The 14,652-nt window shown below is 44.1% G+C and overlaps 1 protein-coding gene across 1 annotated transcript in view; it reads right to left on the reverse strand.

The window, feature by feature from the left end:
- vps53 (VPS53 subunit of GARP complex) overlaps nt 1-14,652 on the reverse strand; it is a 103,791-nt gene that overhangs the window by 11,473 nt on the left and 77,666 nt on the right. Inside the window, exon 19 of the mRNA XM_007900733.2 lies at nt 2,613-2,682. Within this exon, the coding sequence (XP_007898924.1) occupies nt 2,613-2,682 (70 nt within the window). The remainder of the gene's footprint in view (nt 1-2,612; nt 2,683-14,652) is intronic.

Here is a 14,652-nt window from a genome sequence, read left to right on the forward strand (position 1 = left end):
GCAGCCTGATCCAGCCAAACGGAAGGTTTATTGGTAACTTGCCACTGTACGTGCTGGAACACCTGAAGCTTGGGGGACTGTTACTCCCCAGCTGTTCCTGCTTCCTGACATGTAGCACTCGGCTCCTACTTAGTGCTCCATCTAGCCTGGGCATTAACTGGTGAAACTCATCCACTGAGGGATGCCCAGTTGAAATGTCAGTCAACACTCGGATTAAGGCTGATATACGGCACGCATAATAATAATAATGATCCTTGCATTCGATATAGCGCCTTATCCCGTCTTCGGGACATCTCAAAGCGCTTCACAGAATACGCTGTAAGGCATCAAAATGATTATAAAGTATTCAACGTGTGCTAAAGCCTTGGAGAGGAGGTGGGGGGTATAATAAGAATCTTCCATTTTGCACAACTAACTCTTCAATTGGTGATATCTCAATGGAGCAACAAAGGCAAATTCTCATCCCCGTTAACAATAAATAAAACAACTTACGAGCGCACCCCAGAGACACACTGCAATAAACCACAGGCCTAGTAAGGATTAATATTGTCCTAATATTCAACTTAGATTTTTCTTCCTATATGTCAGACGGACAACATGCCTGGCTCTTAAAAATGGCCTTAAAACTCTTGACTCTGTGCTCTGTACAGTATCTCACAAGTACATCAACCGCCAAACTCATATGACATGGTCATTCACTTTGTGGCTGTTTGTGGGACACTGATGAGTGCATATTGGCTACCTCATTCGCCTATAAAACACACAATCACTACACTTTACATATCCTGTACTCCGTAAATTCTATATAACAATTTGAGACATCCTCCCAACATGAAAGGTGCCATATCAAATGCAAGGATGAAGATGATTATTAATGATTGTTTTTATTATTATTGTTATTATTATTATAATAAAGGACCCTTGAAGCACACAGCATCAAGCGATCTAATATATTTTAGCGAAAATGTTAAAGGCAACTTGGAACACCTCGACTACTTCACTGCCGAGATTGAAATTACAACAGAATACACATTTCAAGATGCCATGGCATGTTGCAAACTGCAAAGTAATTATACTGTCAGAATATAATTGCTTTTTACGAATTAGACAACTTCAAAATGTTTCAACCAACCGAGACATGAAAGTTATTTGGCTCGTACAGGCTATAATGTGGAACTATTTACTACTACTGCAAGTTCGAGTAATAGGTTTTGAAAAATTGCCTGAACTGAATGTATACCATGTGAACAGGGCATCACTAAACCGTTTTTAGAAACAGTGAATACCGCTTAAATCACAGCAACCTAAGCCCTCAGAATATCCAACTCTTTTGGTTGCAACAAGTGTGTGTGTGTGTGTGTGTGTGTGTGTGTGTGTGTGTATGCGTGTGAATTCTAACTTAATCCCGTGTGAAATTATTTTTGTGTTGCTGACAGGAAACGTTGTGGCCAATTTTAAGTTTTCAATTGATGGGAATTACAGAAAATGTGCATTATCAGTGACTCCCAGATCAACAGGGTTCCAACCACGTAGCCAAGATTCTCCAAGTATATTAACACCAGGAGCTGGCCCCAAAACAGCTGTAGCTATAGTTAACAGCTGAGCAGTTGAAAGCCTATCCCTTAGGCCACACTGTTCACACAAAGAATGTTGCTGTAACAAGCAAACAGAGATTCCTGCAAATAAGCCGCGCTCTCTCTCTCTCTGATGGACTAAACAGCTGTATTCATACACTGTAGGTGAGATGTTTCATTAATTCACTCGTAAGACTCGTCTCTTGTTTTTACCATCTTACAGGTGAATTATTTTTGACATTTCCTTTACAGTTTAGGGGTTTGTTTAGATATAAATATTTGGGGGGGGGGGGGGGGAAGTGCGATGTTTCGACTTGTTAACCTATAAGTAGCTGATGGAATAGACTTAGAGAGGCTGAAGGAATAGACTTAGAGAGACTGACAGGATTCAGTCCCCCCTTCCTTCTCCCCCTGGCTTGGGGTTGGACTACGCCACTGTCAAGCGCTCCGGGATGCTATCCCGTGTGTAGGGGGCGATATAAACGCAAGTTTTGTTGATTCTGCCCTTGATCGACCTCGGTGTCCACAAAAACCTCTTCCCTTTCTCTGGGCTGGATCTGAACCCGAGTCTCAAACAAAGGGCCAAACCCAGCAGCAGAGTGGTTCAATATTTGGCTCACGTGTTATCAGTGGGACGTGAATCAGTACACTTGGCAGAATAAAATGCTCGTGGTTTTCATCGTTTAATACTACGTGGAGTTGAATTCCGCACATGTTGAAGTCTTTAAACATTAATACTCATTGGCAAACTTTTGAGCTCATTGAGCAAATGGGGGGTCAGTGCTGGGATTGAAACACTTGCACATCTCATCAGCAGGCCAACAGAAGAGTTGAAACCTACTTAACTGAGGCAACTATGTTGAAGGAGGCAGCCCTGGGATTCGTTCCCTAATCAAAGATCGATCGCTCTATCATCTGCTACTCCCGGCAAAGACAATGCTTTAAATGCCATGTTACTGGGCTGGTGATGTTACGAATGATTTTTTTTGTCCCGTAGGTAACAGTAAAACGTTCCATTCCAGCTAGGAGGGTTCTTACCTGCTCTGCTCCCACCATACTGATAGGCTTGCATTTGAAGAGGTGGTTGATGAACTTAGGAATGAAGGAGCTGTGGGAACAAAAAAAATGAGTAGAAATTACCCTCTAATTAAAAAGAATTCTCTTAAAAATGAGACAGTGAATAATACAGATCTGTCTTGTATTGGAAAGGACAAACTACATACAGGACAGACAGAAAATCGTTATCAAGGTTATCAGTTCTGACAAAAGGTCACCGACCTGAAACGTTAACTCACTTTCCTCTCTCTCCATAGATGCTGCCTGACCTGCTGGTTGTTCCCAGCGACTTCTGTTTTTATTTCAGATTTCCAGCATCTGCAGTATTTCGCCTTTTGTTTAATCATGATCAAGTGTTTTCGAGTCAGAGGTCCAAATTTTCTCACGGGCCTTGTCTTAAGGCCATCGTTAGAAAAATTAAGCTTGTGTAGAATTGTGGAAACTTTTCTCAATTTGGAAGCTGGGTTTCTGCACTTATTTTAAGACGGCTCAGTTGATAAACCCGCAGCCTGGAACAGAACTGAACCAAAAAGTCCCAGGTTGGTTCTGATCTGTGATGACTTGCTTGATCTCAGACACAGCCCAGGAGAGACTCTACAACTGGGCATCTATGACCTTGAACTAGGGATGGGAAACATCACCCCTGAAACTTGCTTCCAAGCCACTATATAGTGCCCCATCTGGAAAGTCAGATAAGAACAACAACAACAACAAGATTACATTTGTATAGCGCCTTTCACATCGGGAGGACGTCCCAAGGCGCTGGACAGAGTACAGCATTTCAAACCTGAGCTGGGGTCAGGGGGGGAGAAGGGAAGGGAGGGGAAGGGGGGGTGACTGATGGCATGGTCGAAGAGGAGGGTCTTGAGGCGGAACTTGAAGGAGGCTAAGGAGGGGGTGAGGCGGAGTGACTGGGGAATGGAATTCCAGAGGTTGGTGGCAGAGTGGCTGAAGGCTCTCCCGCCAATAGTGGGGCGGGTGGGTCAGGGGACGCTGCTGTGCGCAATTGGCTGCTGCGTTTTGCCCACAAAATACAGTCACCACACTTTGCAGTATATTCTGTGAAGTGCTTTGAGACTTCTCGAAGACGTGATAAGGCGCTGTATCAAATGCAAGGATGATTATTATTATTATTATCTGTTTCCAGAATAATAAGAAATGGGAAATGACTGAGTATAGACCAGAAGGGAACCACAAGGAACACAAACCCTGCCTGTGTCTGGGCTGTTTTGTAGGAGTTTAACAAAAATTCTCCTCAAAGCTGTGAATGGTTGGAATTTCTAATAGGTATCAGATACAGCCTAAAGACAGGAGTGTTGTTCCACTGCAAGCCTCAAGAGTGCTAATTGTATCAGAAAACAGGTGGTCCTTAAACGAACGAACCTTCTCGGACAGGTGGCTGCTCCACCAAAGCAACAGGTTCTACTCCATTGTGCTTTCACTGGTGATAAGCTGCGTCGGCCATTACATGCCAACAGCAAGGTCAACAGTATTTGTAAATACAGTAGTAGGAGATTACTGACACAAGACCAGTCTATTTCTACCACACATTACTCAATGGCACCACATCTTGCAATCCATTATCACTTTAGCAGGGGCACATGTGACAGATCGCATGTCAAAACAAGCGATTAAAAATATGGATTTTTTACAGGTTTAAATACCATGATACTGGGCTGGCTACGGTGCCCCAGGGTTACACTCTGTGGGAGGACGATAAGAGAAAAGATTTTATAATTGGATTCCCTCCGCCCCCGGTTTGTAGAAAAGGAGACTGAGTAGGTGTTATATTCAAGCCAAGGGCAAAAAGTGTCGGAAAGTACAGAGTGGTGCTATGACGGCATTCAGAGGAAAGAGCAGAGATGTGGGCCTTATAATGTGCTCTCTCCTTGGCCAATATCATTCCCGCAAAGAAGTCCAAACTACTTCACACTGATTAAGAAGTTGCTTGACCTTTAACCGAGATCTGAAATTCCACCCGCTCTTAGCCTGCAAGATCATTGTGTCTTAAAATCTCAGATCGAGCAGAATCGAGGAAAGTTCTTCAGTTCAACCTGATTTGGGAAGTCTAGAAAGGTGGGGGGTGGTGCGGGGGAGAGGGGAACCAATGTTGGTATGGATAAGTAAATGACAGCCCCAAAATTCCACCTGGTTGTAGGCTGTAAGACCGTTTTGTCTCTGAGTTTAAGAATCTGAGACACAATGATCTTACAGGCTAAGACCGGGTGGAATTTCAGATCTCGGGCCTTGTGTGAGCGGGGAGGAGCAGGCCGACAACAGGGAAGGTAAAGATGGAGGCAACAACGAGAATGTTTTTGTCAAAGAGCTTCAGCTCCCCGAATTCAGAAAGTGACTTGCCACAGGCTAGTTGACGAGCGAGTGGAATTTTCCAGCCTTTAGTTCAGTCGCATCGAGCTTTCTCATGTTACTGACCTTCAATTAGCTGACTTCCCTCCGAAGCTCAGGAAAGATCGCGTTGGGGGTTGGAGGATAGATTACTCGTTGGAACTGTAGCAAAGCTCAAACGTTGAGGTGTTGAAAACTGCTTTGAAAAGCGGACGGCTGATAAGTACGGTTTCACTTTGCCTCGCTAACCAAGTGGAAAATGCGTGCTGCTGCACGCAAATAATTTTGGGTTATATTGTAGGGAAGCAAAGATAGTCCTGAGGGACAAGGTTCAACTAACTAACTAACTAATAATAATCCTTGCATTTGATATAGCGGCTTATCACATCATTGAGCCATCGCAAAGTGCTTCACGGAATATACTAAGTCAGCTCCTATCTACCTGTTAAAGATCTCCTGATGCTGCTCAAATTTAAAAGAAAGTTTCTCCTGGAGCCCTGGCCAACAATGCTTCAGCTAATTTGATCATTCACTTCATTGCTCTTTGTGGGACTTTGCTGTGCACAAAACAGCCACTGCATTTGCTACAAATATACAGTCGCCGCAGTTGACAGCAACTACTTGACAGCAAAAAGTACAACTTGATTATGCTTCGGAATACACAGCTCAATATTTCACCTTGACGTGCTGCTAAGTGTTCCTCTGGGTGTGTAAATAAAGCTATGTGGTAATCAGGTTATGCGTGAAATGCGAAAACGTTCTGTACAGCAGGTTGTCAAGTACGTCAGCATGTGGGTCGCTCGTGTTTTGCAATGATCTTCTTCTGCGTTTCACCTTTTTTTTTCGCGTCCTGCTCGCATCTGCTCGGTCATTAATTTACCGGCTGCACGCACAGTGGCTGTACAGAATCGCTTGTGCAGCCACCTGTTATTTCAGCTATGCCATTCACTCGGTTACAAGTGGCACAACATGCACAGCGAATGCACGATGCACAATGTTTGCACAGCCAGGAATAACAAGACGAGAGGGAACGTTTAACTCTCAAACCCTGCGTGCAGTTTGCGATGGGCTGTGTACTTCACGTTTTCCTACTGCACCGAAAGAAATTCCCACCCCACATAATGAAAACAACAGTGAGAATAAACCTCGCAATTTATAGCTCCATTATCTGACCAGCAACATCAGAAGGAAGCTCAGAATTATGCCCACTGTGTTACACGTGCCTACGTGACATGCGCTATGTAATGCAAGTTGTTGCTGTAGTGGTACACACACAGCAAACTCAATCACATCTCATTCTACAAATGGAAGATGATTCTACAAAGCTCAGGTACACCTTCCTGCTGGGATATGCGATCGAAACGACAAAGTGAACACTGCAAGATGCGTACGGATTAAAGAACGGGCATTTTAAGATTTCTCTCTCTGCCTCGGGGAGTTTATCTTGAAAGTAGCTATTCAGACCAGGAGAGTCTCAGTTCCATTTTCAGTCTGTGCCAAGTTAGCTGATCTCATTCAGCGAGGTGCTAAAGCTTCCCTAAGTGTACGAGGTCTAAGGAAGAGAAAATTAGCCAGGGTTCCCGCTGCTATTCACTATCCGGTGACAAATGCTGGAGATGCCAATGTGTGGATATCGAACAAGATCAGGCTCGGCTGCAATGTTCTCCACACATGCACACCTCGGTCAAATGACCTGACGAAGCTCAATACAAAGACTCACACATTATTAATAGATACTTAAGTGAGGTACCAGAAGATGACCGGCGCCTGTGGAAACCATACCCCAGTAAAAGGAAATAGGAGTCAAAGAGCTTCTGGAGATGAGATGATGGGAGAAAATTGTGTGTGTTTGCAGTAAGTGGGGGGTGAGGGTGGGGGAAGGCGGGAGAGAGAGAAATGCAGGCAATTTGGATTTGTGTAAACTGAACAGGAGTTTGCTTCCAGCGCAAAATATGTTTGCCTACAAAATATACAGTCACTACACTTTATTCCCTTGATTCAAAAAGAAAAGTGAGTTTCTCCCGGTATCCTGGTCAATGATCCTCCAGATAAAATTGATCATTCACTTCACGGCGGTTTGAGAGACAAACACTGCTGGGTGCAAAATTGGCTGCCGGGTTTGCCTTCAAAACACACAGTCACTGCACTTTACAATATATCCCGTGAAGCGCTTTGAGACGTTCACCTGCAGTGAAAGGCACTTTCTCAAATGCAAGGATTATTGTCTTTAAAGCAATTGAGCATGCGAGTGAAATACAAATCGGATTGTGCACACTTTATTCTCCAGCTGAGGGTGGAATTAACAAAAGACTCGGTTGTCTCTGCTTTCTGAAACGTTACGATGCACGTCTCCAACGCTTGTTAAATGAAAGCATTCAAGCAGTAGCTGACAAAGTGTTGAGTGCCCCCGCAGGCACTTAAGGCAACAAGGATCCAACTGTATAAGGGAAGAATATCAGATTTATGGGCAAGCCCATTCAGAACTATCGCTTGATCAAGGAGAATTACTTGAAAAGATGCAGATTATAGGTGGCCTGGCGCAGTATTCAGTGTAGATTTACAGTATATTCTGTGAGGCGCTTTGAGACGTCTCGAAGACATGATAAGACGCTTTATCAAATGCAAGGCTTAATATTATTATCATTGTTAGAAAGAAGAGCACTAGCTACACTGGGTTACAGCAGCTGCAGTCCTACATGCTGCAAAGCGATTGCTTAAGTCACGTTTCTCTTTTTTAAAAAAAAAGTTTGGCTTCTCTGCTGCACTGGACAAAGACAGAAAAAAAAAACAAGCCACACTGAAAGCAGTCAGCAGCCAAAGGACTGAAAAGGCATCTTGAAATGATTTCTGACCGTGGAAAGCAGCAGTACACTATTTACAGGACGGTACAAGTTTGTGTTTTCTGTGCTAACACCTCCCACAGCAAACTTGTAAAGGTTATAGCAAAATGGGTGTCTTTATCCCTGTGAAACTGGAACCTGCATAGCCCGTGTTGTGTGCATGATCATTCGGCTTAATGTTTTTTTTCGGGAGGGGGTGGGGGGGGGGTGGGTGGGCAGGGGGTGGGGGTGGGGGCAAGGGTGAGAGAGAGAGAGAGAGAGAGAGAGGCGGTCGTGTGACTGACACACGTGGAACCCAGTCGAGATTGTTCAGACCAGATCACTGAGAGTTCCCTACGTGCGTGGAAATGTCCACCCCGTTTCTGGAAACGGGATGGAAAGGGGCACAGGTGTCTCGAAAAAGAATTGAAGCTGACTCGAAGAGTTTTCCACCACCCGAGCGCAATTTTAAATTTCAAGCCAAGACGATCGTGTAAGCGATGAGGAGAAATTTCGAGGCTTGCAGCTCTCTGACGAATAAACTGTGGACTGACTTTCGTCGCCTGCAGTAAGATGAACTATGAAACTGAGCTTGGCAATGGGAACATTCTCTGACAGGCAACAAACCTATCTCCCTCTGCTGACTGGTATTCTTATCCAAAACAATATCACTCACTCATAGGATTTCTCTTTGAAGTCAGAGGCTCACTGGATTTTTTTTTAAGAAATATTTTTACATTCTGTGCTTTCCCAGTTAGGACTCGGGACTTTCTGTTGAACAACTTCTTGTTGGAACTGCATCGCTGGTTGTCTTGTCTGTGGGACCACGGCATGTAAAATAAGCCTTCGCAATCGGAATGATCTGCTGCTCAGTTCACAAGTTATCAATCCGGTCGCAATGAATAAACATCTGGCTCCTCGACAACAAAGAAATTAAACCTTCCTCCTGATTATTGGGTTGCAATATTTCTGACGTCACGCGGCTACTTTCGCTGCGTGTAGGTTGCCTGTGCCGGCCAGTCACAGTGCCTGTGGCTGCGTTTTCCTGCAATAATGAGTCACTACACTTCAAAGTAAATCACTGGGCGAACTTTTTGAAGCGATAAAGGGTTATTTCAAAGGCTTTTTTTTTAAAAAAAAACAACTTTATTATTGTTGCGCTGTCAGAGGTGCCGTCCTTCGGATGAAACATTAACCCCCAGAGGTTCCGTCTGCCTGTTTAGGTGGAGGTTAAAGATCCCATGGCACTATTCAAAATAGAGAAGGGAGTGTCTCCTAGTATCCTGGCCAACAATCCCCCAGACACCAATTGGTCATTCACTTCATTGCTGTTTGTGGGACTTGCTGTGTGCAATTGAACTGCCTCGTTCACCTACAAATACACAGTCACTACACGTCACAGTTAAAAAAAAAAATCCTGTGAAGTGCTTCGCAACATGTTAACAGCATGATTAGACCGCCATCAAACATGAGGATTATTATCATTACTGCTGGATAAACTAGGTTTGAGCCATCTTTCAATTTGATCCTTGCGTAAAATGAGTCAGAAGCTGAGAGGTAATAAATGTTCATTTCCAGTTAGATAAGAGCAGAGACATTTTATTCATGGCCTTTGGCATTCGTGCAATTGGTAGAGGGTTGCTTCAAAATAAGGCTTTGGGCTGCACCTTCTTCTTGTGCGCAATTTGAACGAAAACACTGAGAATGCAACAGCTGAAACTCAAGCTATTTAAGCACGCTTCAAGCCGTGGGCATCTGGGTGTGGTGAGGGCGGGGAACACAACGGCAGACAGCAAATAACTCGGAGCACTGTGGGATCTGGCCGGCTTCTCTGCAAGTCATGTCTGGAATGAAGACCCTGTAGCTTTCTGCTGGAGATTCGTGGTTGTTAACAGAAATAGGGAAAAATGCAGCCCAATAAAATAGCGCACTTGCGTAAAACTGCTGTAAAGGATGCGGGAGAGGAAAAAAGGTGAAAAAAAATGGTGAGGTCAAGACCCAACTCCATCCTCCACGTGCTCCAGATCATCCAGGATAACGTCCCAGAAAGCTTGACAGTGATGGAGCAAGACGCCAAGCTGAGGCGGAGGGGAGGGAGGTGGCCGTAAACATGGTCGAAGAGAAAGGTCTTCAGGTGCAACCTGCAGATGGGAGAGGAGGGGGCAAGGTGGAGGGATTGAGGGAAGAGTGTTCCAGAATTTCAGGGCATAGTGGATGAAAGTGCAGCCTCTCTTGTACTGCAACCGCAACTTGCAGACCCCTCAGAGAGCTTAGCTCCGTAAGTTCATCACTACCACCACAACTTTGTCTGGCTCTTTATCCTCTAGTGGATCAAGTTTAATATCCTCATCCTCCCCATCAAATTCTTCCACGGCTTTGTCCCACCCAACCTCTGCGATCTCCTGCAACCATACTGCCTGTCCTGGCTAGTCTCTCTGCCCCGCCACTCTGGGCTGCTTCAAGCCCCCTACATTTCAAACGTTTTAGGAACACAATATTGCACCAGGGGTTGTCTTTGTCAGACATCCCTCCCTGTAGAAGCCACTCTCATAGTGTTAACCACAAGCCCAGCATCTTTCTGTGGCTGGCATTGCGCTCGTGACGCTGGCCTTCACTTAAACCAGAAAAGTAAGCCCGCAGATCTTACAACGAACGCTCGCTCATGTGAAGGAGCAGTCATATTTCAAACTCAAGGTGTAACATACAGCCTGTCATCTGCTTAGTAGATTTCACAGCTTGAAGTGAAGCAGTCCACTGAGACTGAGAGAAAATATTTTGATGTCTGGACTTGTATTTTTCTTTTCTGAAAGTTAAGCCTTTTATATTGTTTAAATGTTCTCGTTTTAGACATAACCTGGATTCGTTCCTTGGCTCTATTAATAATATCAGGTTGTTCTTTCAAAATATGAAAAAACATTCCTCGCTCCCTCCTTTTTTTCTTGAAAATTCATGTAATTTTTCCACAGCGGAAGCTAATCCCGTATTTTTTCAGGGCGCCCCGATTTGCGTCTGTACTATTGAGAGTGTGAAGGACACAAGCTGCCCTCAATACCCCCTTTGGCTGGCTGCTATGAGACCCCATTTGTTCTATACCCCGGAGGGAAATATCGCTGCCTGCTTGGCACATACTCAGTTTGGATGTTTGCCAATCCCCCTCTCCCCACAGGGCTTGCGATTGCACACTAGAATACAGGGTCTAAATTGACTTCTCACAAGCTGTGTTGTAGCACCCTTTTAAAAAAAACAGGTCCCAGTGCAAGATTGGTTTCCGATTACTAACTGGCAGACTGAGGGCCGTGTAAAAGAGAAATCAAAGTCACATACACACACAAAACACACACATACAGAAAATACACACACAAAAAACACACACACACAGAAAATACACACACACACAGAAAACACACACACACACACTTAAGTCCATCTCATTTGTGACAAGTTGCATGCCAGGCATCTCCTGATTTTTCGAGTGCTCCAGAGGCTTCCACATAACCACAGTTCACCTACAGAAATACAGTCCCCTGCACTTCACAGTGAATGCTGTGAAGCACCCCGAGACGTCTCGACGAGATGAGGCACCGTATCGAATGCAAGGATCACCATTACAGTTGAAGATGGAAGATTGGACTTGGACAAGCGAGCACTCGGTCCTTGCACATCAGTTTCATTAAGCGAGGAATGATGCTAGTATTTGTACAATAGTGCAAGATGATTTCATCCTCCATAAAAGGGGCATCTCCCTCTCTCTCTCTCCCCCTCCCTCTCTCACTGGTCAGTAAATTAATGCCAAGCATGCAGTACATCTCTGAGTAAGGTAATCTCATGACTATGAAGGGGTAGGGGGGAAGAAGAGAGAAGAAAGCTTCCTAAACTGATCCTCCCCTTCTAATAGAGGCTCTTTTAATATAATGAAAAACAGATTTACAATTTCTGAAAACTCAATTTAAAATTAATTCGGGGCGGGGCGGAGGGTGGTGGGGGGGTGCAGGAGGGAAGAAAAAAAAGTGAAAAGGAGGCAGAAATTATAGGCGGCATAAATAAAACGCAGCAAGTAACTTTGCAGTTACAACGCATCACACAATTTGTCACAATCAGTCTGAAATTTAAACTGACAATATTAATAAAAATAATAATAATCCTTGCATTTGAGTTAGCGCCTTATCACGTCTTTGCGACATCTCAAAGCTCGTCACAGGAAATACTGTATATTTTGAGAGCAAAACGTACACAAGTATCATACTAAACTGCAGCAGGAATGTTTTCTTTAAATTGCAGGTCTTTGGTGCTTAATGGGTTAACTTCCAAGCTGCTCAACATGCATTTCCCTTTTATTTATGGACTTTTCTCTACGTTGCTCTTCAAAAGAAAATTACAGTAGAACCTCTTCAGAGGCATAACAGTTTCTGTAATAAAAACAAACAGGCTATTAATCATTTTCATTGCGGCTCTCACAGAGCAATGCGGTTTTGGGCTCCACAAATCCACACTCTTTACTCTGCACAAGGATTTTCCCTTCACCAACATTCACAGTACAACAGACTTTATGTGACTTAAGAAAAACAAATAAACTGGACAGGAATGGAATGGAATGAAAAGCAGGGGGGATGTGGGAGGTGGGGGGGAGAAAGGTGGGGAATGCAGGGGTGGGGGATGACTCCACTCTTGTGCAAACAGTAAAGAGAAGGCAATGCGAAGCGAGGAATTATAGACTGCACGCCAGCAATTAACGTGCATTGCCTGCGAACAATCCCTCGCTCAATTCCATTGTGTTGCTGATAGCTGCGCATTCCAAAGATTTTCGGCAAAATGAAACAATGCTATTGGAGAGGAAGCAAATGAACAATTTTTTTTAAAAAAGTTTATAAACAGACAAAAGAAACAGTAATAAAATTCCCAGTGCACCAGGAAACTTTATTGTTGGTCTGTCGAGACAACATAGGCTACGACAGGTTTTAAATTTGGAATGCAAACCTCGACTAGAGGCACAAATGCAGGGTTTAAGACATAGATAGCCGGCTACCGTCTCTACGTGTCGTTCTTAACATCTGTCATTTTGGTTTTGAGGAACATGCAGGTGTGCTTCCAATGTTAAATTCCTCCTCCCAACCGTCTTCCGAGTACAACAGAGCATTCTCAACAGCTCTAACAGTGACTGCACTGTGTGCACGTATTGATTGGCACAAGGAGCATGTCTATGGAGCAATGCAAGAGCATGTCTCTCCTCTGCTTTTCCCTTCCTGTTACTTGTCTGACCTCCGCTCGAAGTCAGTTCCAGAAACCAACGCCTGAACGTGATGGTAACAAGGCCGCCCCCGACCGTTGAAGGATTTCCTGAAGGAATACTTTCGGAGGGCCAATTCGGAAGCTCCAGGTCCGTGGCTAAATAGTTCACGGAAACTGCAATAGCATATTTGAAGTAGGCGCAGCCTACCTTATTGTGTGAAGGATACATCTTTGAAACCCATCACAGAAACCCATCACAGATCCCTGTAAATAATGCGAGTTCCATTTTGTCAAACATCTTGCCTAGTGTCATCCTGACCCTGTTTTTCTGGCAACCAGCTAGCAACTACCTATGTTATTACAACGGAGCCATCTGCTTAATCACAGCCCGTCTGATATAACTTGGCATGAATATTGAAAAACAGTGAAATTATGCCCCGTGCAAACCTCAAAACCGGTGAAGATGTTCAAATAGGTTTTCCTCCCGCCAGAGTTCCGAATCCCGGATAATTTCGGGCTTTACGAGGGAGTTTTTGCTTTACTTTTGTCATGAAGCGTACCAATGTTATAATAATAATCCTTGCGTGAGATATGGCGCCTTATCATGTCTTTGAGACGTCTCAAAGCGCTTCGCAGAATATACTGTAAAGTGTAGTGACTGTGTATTTTGTGGGCGAAACAAAAGTGTACCAACGTACCAATCGCTGAAGACGATAAAGCTGGTTTACAAATGCGCGCAACTCTTCAGAAGATGGGGCAGTAATGAATATATCATTTAATGCTCAAGTTCACACTTCAGGTTTGTCAGCAAATTGCACCACCTGGAGGAAGTTGCTTCAGGAGCAGAATGATCTGCATCCATGTAGTATGTACTCACAGAAACAACTCACACTGGCCTTGCTCTCCTATCATCTATTGAAAGGGTTGAGACTTTCTAAGGGCCTTTATTTCACTGTTATTAAATAGCAAAGCTTTGCATGCGAGGATTACCCAACTCGGGTGTTTTTTCAGTCTCGATTCAATGCAATTTGGTACGAGGAGTTTCAATGAGGTTCTTGTTACACTGCCAGGGCCAGCTAGTGAAGCCGCTTCTCTTTCGGTACAGTAAACATAGTGTAAAGTTTCTCACTGGACCACATTGATTATGACATTCTACGCCGCCTCCCACCCCCCAGAATCTTTCTACAAATCTTTCTGTAGAAAAGTGCACGAAAGTCATAATGCAACCCGACCCTTCTCCCAGCTGAAAAGAAGGTTTTGTGTTTTGCAAGGAAGAGAGGTAGGAATGAGTAAAAAAATAAATGGCATAGGATGTTTGAAGACTTACAATTTCAGCACGTAATGTTGGTACCAAATATAGGAATGCATCTACTTGATCAAAAGGCACATAGAAAGATTCTGGGGGCAAGTCTGAGCATACACAAGTCTTGTAACAAGTATGTCAGCCACATGCTGAAAGGAACGCAATCCAGGGATCATCTTTGAATGGCTGAGCAATGCAATGGTTAAGTTTGTTCAGAAAGTGTTCCTAATATATACAACTCAACACGATGCCAGCTTGGCCCAGGGGGACACTGTGACTTTAAGCACATTTGCGAAGGAGGAAGGCCCCAATTAGATATTTTCTATGA

Source organism: Callorhinchus milii, unplaced genomic scaffold (assembly GCF_018977255.1).
Source record: "Callorhinchus milii isolate IMCB2004 unplaced genomic scaffold, IMCB_Cmil_1.0 Scaffold10, whole genome shotgun sequence".
NCBI classification, from domain to species: Eukaryota; Metazoa; Chordata; class Chondrichthyes; order Chimaeriformes; family Callorhinchidae; genus Callorhinchus; species Callorhinchus milii.